At 40.5% G+C, this 12,092-nt stretch overlaps 1 protein-coding gene across 1 annotated transcript in view; it reads right to left on the reverse strand.

The window, feature by feature from the left end:
• prkci (protein kinase C, iota) overlaps positions 1-12,092 on the reverse strand; it is a 113,571-nt gene that overhangs the window by 13,752 nt on the left and 87,727 nt on the right. Inside the window, exons 15-18 of the mRNA XM_078564342.1 lie at positions 11,686-11,811; positions 6,686-6,765; positions 4,423-4,512; positions 982-1,097 (exon numbers count right to left, since the gene is read on the reverse strand). Of these exons, the coding sequence (XP_078420468.1) occupies positions 982-1,097; positions 4,423-4,512; positions 6,686-6,765; positions 11,686-11,811 (412 nt within the window). The remainder of the gene's footprint in view (positions 1-981; positions 1,098-4,422; positions 4,513-6,685; positions 6,766-11,685; positions 11,812-12,092) is intronic.

Below are 12,092 nucleotides of genomic sequence, written 5' to 3' on the forward strand. Positions count from 1 at the left end.
CTAGCAGCTATGTCATTTAGGACTCGGCCAGCTGTGGTGCTACCGAGCCACTCTTGGTGGTGGACATTGAAGTCCCCCACCCAGAGTACATTCTGTGTCCTTCCCACCCTCAGTGCTTCCTCCAAGTGGAGTTCAACAAGGAGGAGCACTGATTCATCAGCTGAGGGAGGGCAGTACGTTGTAACCAGCAGGAGGTTTCCTTGCCCATGTTTGACCCGGTGCCATGAGACTTCATGGGGTCGCGAGTCAATGTTGAGGACTTCCAGGGCAACTCTGCCCCAGCTGTATGCAACTGTGCCGCCACCTCTGCTGGGTCTGTCCTGCCGGTGGGGCAGGACATACCCAGGGATGGTGATGGTGGTGTCTGAGACGTTATCTGTAAGGTATGATTCCGTGAGGATGACTATGCTAGACTAGTCTACAAGAATGCTCTCCCAATTTTGGCACTAGCCCCCAGATGTTAATAAGAAGGACTTTGCAGGGTCAACAGGTTGCCGTTGCAGTTTCCAGTGCCTAGGTCGATGCCAGTTGGTCTGTCCGGTTTCGTTCTTTTTTTGTGACTTTGTAGTGGTTTGTTACAACTGAGTGGCTTGCTAGGGCATTGAAGAGTCAACCACACTGCTGTGGGTCTGGAGTCATATATAGGCCAGACCAGGTAAGGACGACAGATTTCCTTCCTTAAAAGGACATTAGCGAACCAGGTGGGTTTTTTTTTAAAAACAACAATTGACAATGGTTTCATGGTCATCATTAGACTTTTTTAATTCGAGATTTTTAATCAAATTCAAATTCCACCTGAGATTCGAACACAGGTGCTCAGAGCATTACCCTGGGTCTCTGGATCACTGGTCCAGCGACAGTACCACTATGCCATCACCTCCTCTTAATTGAATTAATCTCTCTCCAATCTCAGATAAGCAACATAAACTATTTGGCTCTTATTATGGAGAACGGAGGAAAATGACCATGACTGCTACTTACTCATCATCTGGAGTGAGTTGGACAGGTTCATTAGTGAACTGCGAGTCAAAGTTGTCAAGTCCATATTCACCGGAAATGTGTGGCTTGAAGGGTGGGATGACCTGTCTCTGTTCCATCTAGATTATCAGTGATAAAAATGAAAATGTTCAATTTTCACAAATTAGTTTTCTTTATGGTAAATTGTGTAGTCAGTCTCACTCTGCCAGCTGCAGGGCTTCTATGTGGAATGACTATGGTTAACACCAATGCAATTCCTAATGTAAATTCTAAGCACAAAATCACCCTTCATTACATAATGATTGTCACCCATTAATAACTTTGGATAGGAAATAAGAACAGTAGTGTGAGAACTGAAAATGACACATTGATGAAATAAAGAGGCTTCCTCTGAGATTCAGGTTAAAGTACATTTTCTAGCAAAGCCATGGGGCAATCATGGCCAATGGTTCTTGAGTTTAAACTTGTATTGTTAACTCCATTCCTTCAAAACTTTGGACTGATTCCCCTAAATTCATTCTATTGATGCAGTTTTAGCATGTAGTATTTAAACAGTTACAAATAAAGTTATTCAAGTTGATCATGACCCTTTGTAAATTTAAATATTTGCCCACTTTAAAGGGAAATCTGCTACAGAATCCAGACTCTGTTACTCAATACAGGCAAATTACCAGGAATTTAAGGGATGATTCTGCATTTCAACACTCCCATCAGGAAGCATATTTCCAAGGAGCATATAATGGAAATCATGAAACAGCAATTTAAGTGGACTTTCCTTAATCGAATGTATGACAAATTATTGGTCATGGCGCAACCTCCTCTATAGTGGGGGGAATCAAATGCAGGTTTGTTGTCCGCTTTCAGGAAATTTATGTTGTTTGAGTGTGACACTGACCTCCTTCCAGTTTCTTCCTTTCCACACCAAGCCATTCTTCTTTTGCCTGCGATACTATCCCAACTAAACTCAGTGCAAAAGCCAGAGAAATGTTATCCTATTGTTCTAAGTACTCTCGTCTTTTGCCCCAAACCTTTGTTAAGCAGCCTCTCAGTTCCTTGCCAGTTTCTCCCATCCAGTGTCTATTTCATTCCCCTCCAATGTGGATATTTCGAGTGTTTGTTTTTCCGTGCTTTTTCAGTCTCACTCAGCTCTTTTGATCTATACATGACTTTTCACCTTCACTGAAAAGATCTTGATCTACCTGCCCGTGATCAGGCCTTTCTTGCTTGATATAGATCATTAAACCCATAACTGCCTCTCTAACAGTATTCAGTGATCTTGGCTATTAAATGCTGCTGTTCTCTCGTCTTTAGATGTTCAGTCCTATAAATGCATTTATTTATCTTCCAGTTGCCAATTCTGATGAAAGATCGACAGCCAAAATATAATTTTAGAAACGTTGCTGGTGAGAATTCCTACACTGGGCAGTGACGTCATAGTTGCACATATCAGGCAGATTTTTCTTGCTGTTGTGATTTGATGTCAGCAGTAACCTGTTGCTTTTAAATGGGTTTTCCCTGGCATTAAAATAACATTGATTGGAAAATCCAGGCTTACTGGATTTTACTTATTCTTTTTGATATTGCAAAAATGAGCAAATGAGCAAATTGAGGGTGAGGTCTGACAGAGACGTACAAGATAATGACAGGTTTAGATAAGATAGGTACAAAAAAGCTGTTCCCAATAGCTGATGGTACAAGGATTAGGGGACATAGGTTTAAGTTTTTAGGCAAGACATACAGGAGAGATATGGGGATGAACTTTTTATTAAACGCAGCAAGTGGAAATGACCTGGCCTTTTCCTGTGCCGTAACGACTCCACGGCATCCTCCTGCTCCAACAAATCCCCACCCCAGCCATCCCTTCTTCGTTCAGTTGTCGGTGGCCCATTGAGTCATAGAAATCAGGAAGATTGATCTCTGCCCTATGCGGAGTTTGATGATTTCATTCTCATCTGAAGCAGGGTCCCTTGAACTAGGGAGCATTCCTAACCCAAATTAGTGACCTCCACTGAACAGTATAATGATAATTATATGTAGAAATATCTTTCTCCTTCATTGCTTGAGCATGCACATGCACACAGGCATAGATCAGGCAAAAGCAAGATCAAGCATGTCATAAGTGCCCCTATGGTCAAATTACCTGCCACCACTCATCATCTGGAATCATATACAAATTGGGATATTTTGGTCTCTACTTACTGACTCAATAAGTGCTGGAAATAATATTCACTATTTAATGTGTAGCAGAGGGCTGCCACGTCTAACTATCAATACCTCAAAATGAGCTATCATTTTCATGAGATGGGCAAAAAGGAAGAAAAAAGAGAAAATACCTCATATGAAAGGAGGATGAAATCTTTAGAGTTGTACAGCACACAAAGCCCACCCCCTCCTGTGCTGGTTCTCCACTCACTCTTTAAATTTTTCCTTTTTTAATATCTATTTTAAAAGCTAGCAATTTTGCTTCAACCACCATTTCAAATAGGTCCATGTCATAACAACGCTTTATGTAAATAAAAACCATCTTAATCACACCAATCATTCTTTTGCTGAAGATATTAAATACATGCTTTCTAGGTGCCAACTCACCAACCACTAAAATATTCCCCCCATACCCAGTTTTATCTCATGACACTCTCTCATAATTTTGCACTTTTATTAGAACTCTCGTAACCTTGTTCATTCTAATGAAGAGAACTACAGTTTCGCCAGTCTCTTCTCATAACTAAACCCCTCATCTAACATGAAATAAACTAGTTTACAAGTCACACCAAAAGGTGCCTGCCAGCGAGAGAGACTAAAGGAGTTCATGTAGTTAGGACAGAGACCCAGGCCAGATCTCAAGGGAGTTCCATTGTCACACTCTTGGCCCTCACTGTTGCTCCAGTAGACAGAGGTCAACTGGGGTCAACCTCCATTAAAAAAAAACAAACAACCAGGCTGCTTAAAGGGGAACCTAGCATTATTGAAAAGCAATAGTTGCCAATGGCAGGTAGACCAAAATCATAACATTGCCCATTAACCAACTTTCTACCCCTGTTGCCACATTCCCTTTAATACTGTTTGCCTTCATTGTTATCAACGAACCTTCTATCTGGCATGTTAATCAAATGCCTAAAACGCAAAGTAGAATGCATAACAAGCACTACCTCCATCACTACATTGTTGGGTTAACTTTGTCAGCACGATTATACATTCATGTTTACGGTGACCCTTGACTTTCCAGGTGATTATTAATTTTATCCACGTTACAGTCTCTATAAATTTAGCCTCTAATGAGCAGATACATGGTAACAACGTGCCATATATAAAACTGTAAATACCTTTTTAAAATAAATACAAAAAAGTAAGAGTCACAAGAAAAAGTATTAATTTGATTGCGCTATCATACATTTTATGCTGCAGTTTTCATTTGAAGATGAATCTGTTCCCCTCCAAACTCACCAAATCCCAGTCTACGTTGCGGAAGAAAGGATTACCCTGAATATCAGCGAATCCTGTCTGTGGGTGACATCCAAGCCGCTCTGTTGGATCCTGAAACAGAAACATAATTTATAAGACAACACTGAAGAACAAAGGAAGTCTTACATCAGTCAGCATATAGATTTTAGTTTTTTTTCTAGTTTGACTTTGCTAAAAATGAGGGCTATTAATGGTAGGGAATAGAACATTTTCCATTCTAGCTATTAAGTATTAGTGTTGAGGACTCCCAAGTCAGGTAAAACCAATCAATCAATCAGAGCTACTCCTAATCTGCCCAAGCAATGTGTCACAACCTACCTTTAAAGGAACACCCCATACTGAGCCAACAGAATATCTATCCACTTTCCAAATCTGCCATTCTATGTCCCTTCAGAATAAGATTACCAATTTGGTGTTAGTTAGTAATGAGTTAGAATTGTGATGTGTTCTTTGGGGTTGAGATGGGCAGGCTCATTTAATGTAGGCCCTTTAAAGACAGCAAAGGAAACTCTCATACCTAGAATCCCAGCTGGATTTGAATCCAACATAGAGGTGAAAGGCTAGCACTATAACATTCAATCTCAGCATTTTGGATTTTAAGGATAGTTGTCTAACACCTGCTCTTGCCAGCCCTGCCTCCCTATTACAGATGCATTTCTGTTGAGTAGGGATTGCATGTTAGTTTTCTGTGTCTCTTAATCCCTTAACATGTTCTGCCTATGATTCCTCCACTAACAGCCTGGTCTAGAGTGTTGAAATTCAATGAACAAAGATAACACAACTTAAACTAAATCACAGACAAATCTTAGTAAAGTTCAAATTCTGGGATTCCATCAATGTTAATATGCAACACCGGGTTGCGCAACCTAATAATAATTTCAGTAATACATTTACATGAATCAAGCTTTCTGAAATACATTAGCCGATATAATCCTTAGATCTTCCCAGATCTCTATGTACATGCACCATGGATCTCCAGCCAGCTTTGGTTCAGAGTGCAAAACATGACTTTTTTTTTAAACAAACAAAGGGACAATAACCTGCCCCTAGAGTACTGTGTACAGTTTTGGTCACCTTACTTGGGGAGGGACATAAATGCACTGGAAGCAGTTCTGAAGGTTCACGAAGTTGATTCCTGTGATGAGGTGTATTTATATATTGTCTGCTATAGTAAATGCTTCAAGGGGTTTTGCAGAAGAGAAATGGACACCAAACAGTAACAGGAGAGTTAAAGAGTTGACAACCAATAGAACTTGAAGAGCTAGGCTTTGAAAGGTGGAAAGAGTTCACAAGGCAGAGGTGTTTGTGAAGGGACTGCCACAAAGTAGGGCCAAGGTGACTGAAGGTTCCATCACACACAATGGTACAGGCTGTTGATGAGTAGATGACACCATCAGCCCCAGTAGTCTAAGAACACTGAAGGTAAAAACATAAGAAAGAGGAGTAGGCCATTTGGCCCCTCTAGCCAGCTCCATTATTCAATAAGATCATAGCTGATCGGATTGTGGCTTTACCTCCACTTTCCTGCCTGCCTCATAATCCTTGGCTCCCTTGTCAATCAAAAATCTATCTAACTCAGCTTTGAATATATTCAATAACCCAGCCTCCCCTGCTCACTGGGGAAGTGAATTGCAAACACTAACAACCCTCTTGAGAAGAAATTTCTCATCATCTCCATCTTAAATGGGAGATCCCTTATTTTTAAAATGTGCCCCTTATTTCTAGATTCCCCCACAAGGGGAAACATCCTCTTAGCATCTACCCTGTCAAGCCCCCTCAGAATTTTATGTTGTAATAAGGCCACCTCTCATTCTTCTAAACTCCAATGAGTATAGGCTCAACCTGCTCAACCTTTTGTCACAAGACAAGCCCTTCATCACAGCAATCAGCCTAGTGAGCCTTCTCTGAATTGCTTCCAGTGCAATCGTGTCCCTCCTTAAGTAAGATGATTAAAACTATGCAGTACTCTAGGTGCAGTCTCACCAATGCACTGTACAGCTGTAGTAAGACTTCCTTACTTTAATACTCCATATTTCCCTCGCACTGAAGGACAAAATTTCAAAGGGTTGGAAATACATTCAGTTTTACAAATTTGTGCAAGGTGACAAATAAATTTAGCAAAAGTTGAAGTTCACAATATGCACAACCAACAAGAGAGAGAAAGATTATATTGATATCCTGCAATCATTTTGCATTTCTAAGAAATGCAAAACTACAAAATACAGGTAATGAGTATGGCTCATACCTTATTGAGAAATCCTTTCAATACACTTGCAGCTTTGACAGAGAGGGAACGTGGAATGCGGATTTGTTTTTCCAAAATGACTGAAATTCACAAGAGGAGATTGAATTAGCACTGTGCCCAGCACCAATACTATTCCAATATTTAACACATCAAACTGCTACTCAAGATAACAGCAAAATACTGCAGATGCTGGAAATCTGAAATGAAAACAGGGCTCTGAAGAAGGGTCATACAGACTCGAAACGTTAACACTGTTTTTCTCTCCATATATGCTGTCAGATCTGCTGAGTTTTCCAGCATTTTCTGTTTTCATCATACTGCTACTCAATGCATTTGTCATCTTGACTGTATGCATTCCAGCTTATGTATCATTGCAGTTAACTTCAAAGAAGAAGGTTACTTCTGGTTCAGGACAATAAAGAATCTGATAAGAGAATGGTTAGGTTAATCAATGCTTGTTTCAGGTACGAGTCAGACTAAACAAAGGATCAGGATTTTAGACTTTCAAAGTATTAAAAATATCCAGAACCAGGGACAACCACTCTAATCCACTTGGGCAGTTTAAAATTACCACACTGCACTCTTATTTCTTTGACTCCACATATTTTTTTTTTCTTTTCTCAAAACAAAAATCCAGATTACCCTTGAATTTTGATAAATACACCTCCACTGTGTCTCTGGGCCAATACATGAGTTCACAAATTCTAAGTGAAGCAAGTAATTCTGAACTGCTCACATTATCTTTCCTGAGTTTAAGCATATGACCCTGGTTTCAGAGCTTATGATTACATCAAACAATTTATCAGAATTCAGTCGATTTATACCCTTTGGAATATTGAAACTCTTGATATGGTCTCCTTGAGACTCCATTTATCCAGTGTACACATGTACACCTTCCTCAGTCTTATTCTTTTAAAAAAATTCCCAGCTTGATAGCTACCAAATAGTAATTATACAGCACAGTCAACATGCAGTTGAAGTAATCAAGGAGAGATTTTGTTCCTCATTGATCCAAAAGATAAATATTTTGGGTAGTGAAAAGAGAAGAGCAGACTTGCTGCCGCGAAAAAAGCTGGAAGATGATGCAAACTGATTGGGCTTAAGACATAACATTAGGTCAACAACACATCAAATAAAAGGGCCATGAGAAGTAAGCAACACTGTTGGGACATGTTTTAAGAGTTCTGCTAGGCAACACACTGCACCATATCAACCTTACTGCGAAAAAAAAATACTGCAGATGCTGGAAATGTGGAACAAAATCAGTAAATGCTGGAAACACTAAGCAGGTCTGGCAGCATCTGTGGACAGACAGGGTTAATGTTGCAAAGATCAATGACCTTTCATCAGTGCTGTATTTCCAGCTTGTTCTGATTCAGGAACAAAGGAAATAGGAGCAGGCGGCCATTCGGCCCCTCAAGCCTTCTCAGCCATTCAAATAGATCATGACTGATCTTCTACCTCAATATAATTTCCCTCACCATCCCCATGATGTCTTTAAATATCTGGATATCTACTGATCTCCATCGAACATACCCAATGACTGAGCCCTCTGAGGTAGAGATTTCCAAAGATTCACCACCTTCTGAGTAAAGAAATTCTTCCTCAGCTCAGTCCTAAATTGCCTACCCCTTATTCTGAAATGGTGTCCCCTGGCTCTCGAGCCTCCAGCCAAAAGAAATATCCTTCCCACATCTACCCTGTCAAGCCTGTAAGAATTTTGTATACTCCAAGGAGATCACCTCTCATTTTTCTAAACTTGAGAATACAGGTCCAGTCTCCTCAATCTTAAAGGGAGACGGTGGCAGAGTGGTAATGACACTGGACTAGTAATCCAGAAACCAAGGCTAATGCTCTGGAGACATAGGTACAAATCCCACCACTGTAGTTAGTGGAATTTAAATTCAATTAATAAATATGGAATATAAAGCTAGTCTCAGTTAATCATGCCATGAAGCTACCATTGATTGTTGTAAACACCCATCTGGTTCACTAATGGCCTTTAGAGAAGGAAATCTGCCATCCTTACCCAGTCTGGTCTACATGTGACTCCAGATCCAAAGTAATGTGGTTGCCTCTCAACTGCCCTCTGAAATGGCCTAGCAAGCCACTCAGATCAAAGCAATTAGAGGTGGCCAACAAATGCTAGCCCTGCCAGCGATGCTCATATCCTATCGAAGAATTTTTTTAAAAATCTCTCCTCATAGCACAATCCCACCATTCCAGGAATTAGTCTGATGAACCTTCCCAATTTCTCACCATCTAAGATATACTCTGCTTTTCTGTTTTTCTTACTAGAGTGGACAATTTCACATTTTTCCACATTATATTCCTTATGGCCACTTACTTAGCCTGTCTAAATACCCTTGAAGTCTCTTTGCATCCTCCTCACCAATTCACAAAACTAGGTGGGAATGTGTCATCGGCAAACTTGGAAATATTACGTTTGGTCCCCACATCCTAATCATTGATATAGATCGTGAATAGCTGGGGCCCAAACACTGATCCTTGCAGCACCCCTACTAGTCACAGCCTACCAACCTGAGAATAGCCCATTTATTCCTACTCTCTGCTTTTCTGTCCGTCAGCCAATTCTTAATCTATGACAGCATATTACCCCTAATCCCATGTGCTCTAATTTTGTTTACTAACCTCTTGTGTGGGACCTTACCGGAAGCCTTCTGAAAATCTAAATACTGTACACCATATCCGCTGGTTTCCCCTTACCTATTCTGCTGGTTACATCCTCAAAAAAACTTCGATAGGTTTGTCAAACATGATTTTTCTTTCATAAATCCATGTTGACTCTGCCCAATCCTACTAAGTGCCCAGTTGTCACATCCTTTAGAATAGATTCTAGTATTTCCCCTACAACTGATGTCAGGCTAACAGGTCTGTGGTTCCCCATTTTCTCTTTCCTTTCTTAAATGGTGGTCTCAGAATAAAGGGCAGGCCATTTAAGACTAAGGTGAGGAGGAATTTCTTCACTCAGATGGTGGTGAAACTTTGGAATTTGCTACATTACAATCTGCAGGATTTTTTTAATACCATATCAGCCTTGTTTGACACATAAGCCCAACTTCACTTCCTTTCATTCTCACCAAGTGTATGTTTAAAGTGAAAGACAATCTGTCACCATTTTGCACAATCTTAGTTTCAAAAGAAACAGCCCCACTCAGTTTTTCTGGTCAGTGCCTCCACAGAGCAGCAGCTGGAGAACTGGTTGGCATTATGTTGCTAAGGAAACACTGGTGCACTCGTAATTCTTTCCTTTTCTGCCCGAGGAACTGTAAATGAGATCAGTTACACAAATACTGACGATGTTTGAAACAAGGCCGTGACAATGGGGAAAAATGAATCATTAAAGAGTTATTTCAAGAATTTTATGCCTGATAAGTAAAAGGGAGCGAACCCATGAGACCAAATCAAAATCACATAGGCAATCGAGAGCAGTCACAAATTCGAATTGTGTTTAAAGGTACACAGGTGATACTTAACCAAGTTGCTGATAGAACCCAAGAAGTGTCAGCAAAATCTGGGCAAACTGCAGGGAAATTTCCAGGCTGGAGATCAGAAAAAAAACAACAGCTAGGGATCCTGCTCCTGGTCACTTTCTTATCACTCATGCTGGAAAACGTGTGTGCACACGGATGTTGGACGACAGCAGGAACAGGTTTAGCTGTTAGCACAACCCACCAAAATTAAAAAAAATTAAAAAGAAATCAATGCAAAGATGGAACACAGAACCGATACCATAGATAATTAACCTTTAGATTCTTCACGAGAAGAAAGAGCTTGCACCTTTCACAGCTTCAGGAAGTGCCGATGTAGTTTTGAAGTATAGTCACTGTTGTTATATAGGAAACATGGTAAATCTGCGCATAATATCCCACAAAAAGCAATGAGATAATCATCTGCTTTAGTGATGTTGGTTGAGAGCTAAATATTAGGTATGTTACGGGGGGACAATTCTCCTGCTCTTCTTCGAATAGTGCAGTCGATCATTTGCCCTCACCCAATTGGGTTTAACGTCTCATTTGAAACGCAGCACATTCAACAGTGCAGTGGCCCTCAATACTGCACTAAGGGATCGGCCTTGATTGTGTGAAGGCTCTGAAATGGGACTTGAACCCACAACCATCTGACTCAGGGGTGAGAGTGCTACCACTAAGCTGAGACCGACACTTTGTTACCTCCAAAATGCTTTGAGAAGCCTCCATCCTGCTTTTCGTCCAACCTATACCTTCTTCAGGATGTACAGGAAATGAGTTTTGCTACTGTCAGTTTGTCTCTTCACTTCCCTCCATTGAAAAACTTTTCTGAAGCACTGCACACAACTTTTGCAGTGCTCCAACCTCCCATCTTCCTTTGTTCCTGGTAACATTTGCTATGAAATGTTTAACCAAATGTTGATTTTTAACTTTTAATTAAAAACTCAAATCAAACTTGTGTTTCTTGCACCTAAAATTCTTAATGAATCTGGTTGTTGTATATCACGAGAAACACAAGCCATATGTCAGATATTTAAATGGTTTATAGCCACAGGTCCCAAGATGACTTGTTCTTGTTTCTGAATATTGAAGGTTTTTCCCCCCCTTCTCATTTATTTGAATGCAGGGGAATTCTTCATCTTTGCCCCCAGTGGCAACATTAAACACATTCTGATGAGGCACAGTAAAGCACAGTTTAAAGCTACTTACACACATGCCAAATCAATGTGCCTTAATCCACAGTTTATATACAGCACCCTCTACTGGACCAAAGATTCACCTTCATTGCTCGCACCTGCAATTTTCATGGTCTTGACAACGTTCTCAATTCTAACCTATAAATGCAGTCATTGATAAGGATCGCTACTGATTAGCCCAAATGGCCATTTCTCATGTGAGAGCCCAGATGGAGTGTGCCATCATCCTAACTGACACCTTACTCACCAGCCTCAGGGCATGAAAGAGTTGAGAGGAAAAATTATAAACAAAAGAAAAACTGCAACATTTCACCTTGGAAGAGGTAATCCTCTGTGTTCTGATCTGGATTATCTGAGCTCCCCACTATATCAAAAGGCGATCGCCCTGCCATCATCTCAAACATCAGCACTCCCAGAGCCCACCAATCCACACTGAAGCCTGCAAATAAAACACATGACCATTTAAAACTAAACATAAAAATAAATAGAGTCAAAACCATATTACAATTAAGAAGGTCATTTTGCCCCTGCAGTCTTTTTTTTTAGGCCTCTGCACTATTCTGCTCATCAGAGTGGACTGGCAAGCAACATGCTTCCAGTTCTCTTCCACTGCCATCCGCTAACTCACTGTTCAGAGGCAGATGCAGAATGACTCACTTAAGCTGCAGTTCAGGGTCTCCCTCGTAAACAGGAATCTACCATCCTGTGCTGCCCTGGATT

This window comes from Cetorhinus maximus, chromosome 19 (genome assembly GCF_964194155.1).
Source record: "Cetorhinus maximus chromosome 19, sCetMax3.hap1.1, whole genome shotgun sequence".
Classification (NCBI taxonomy): Eukaryota; Metazoa; Chordata; class Chondrichthyes; order Lamniformes; family Cetorhinidae; genus Cetorhinus; species Cetorhinus maximus.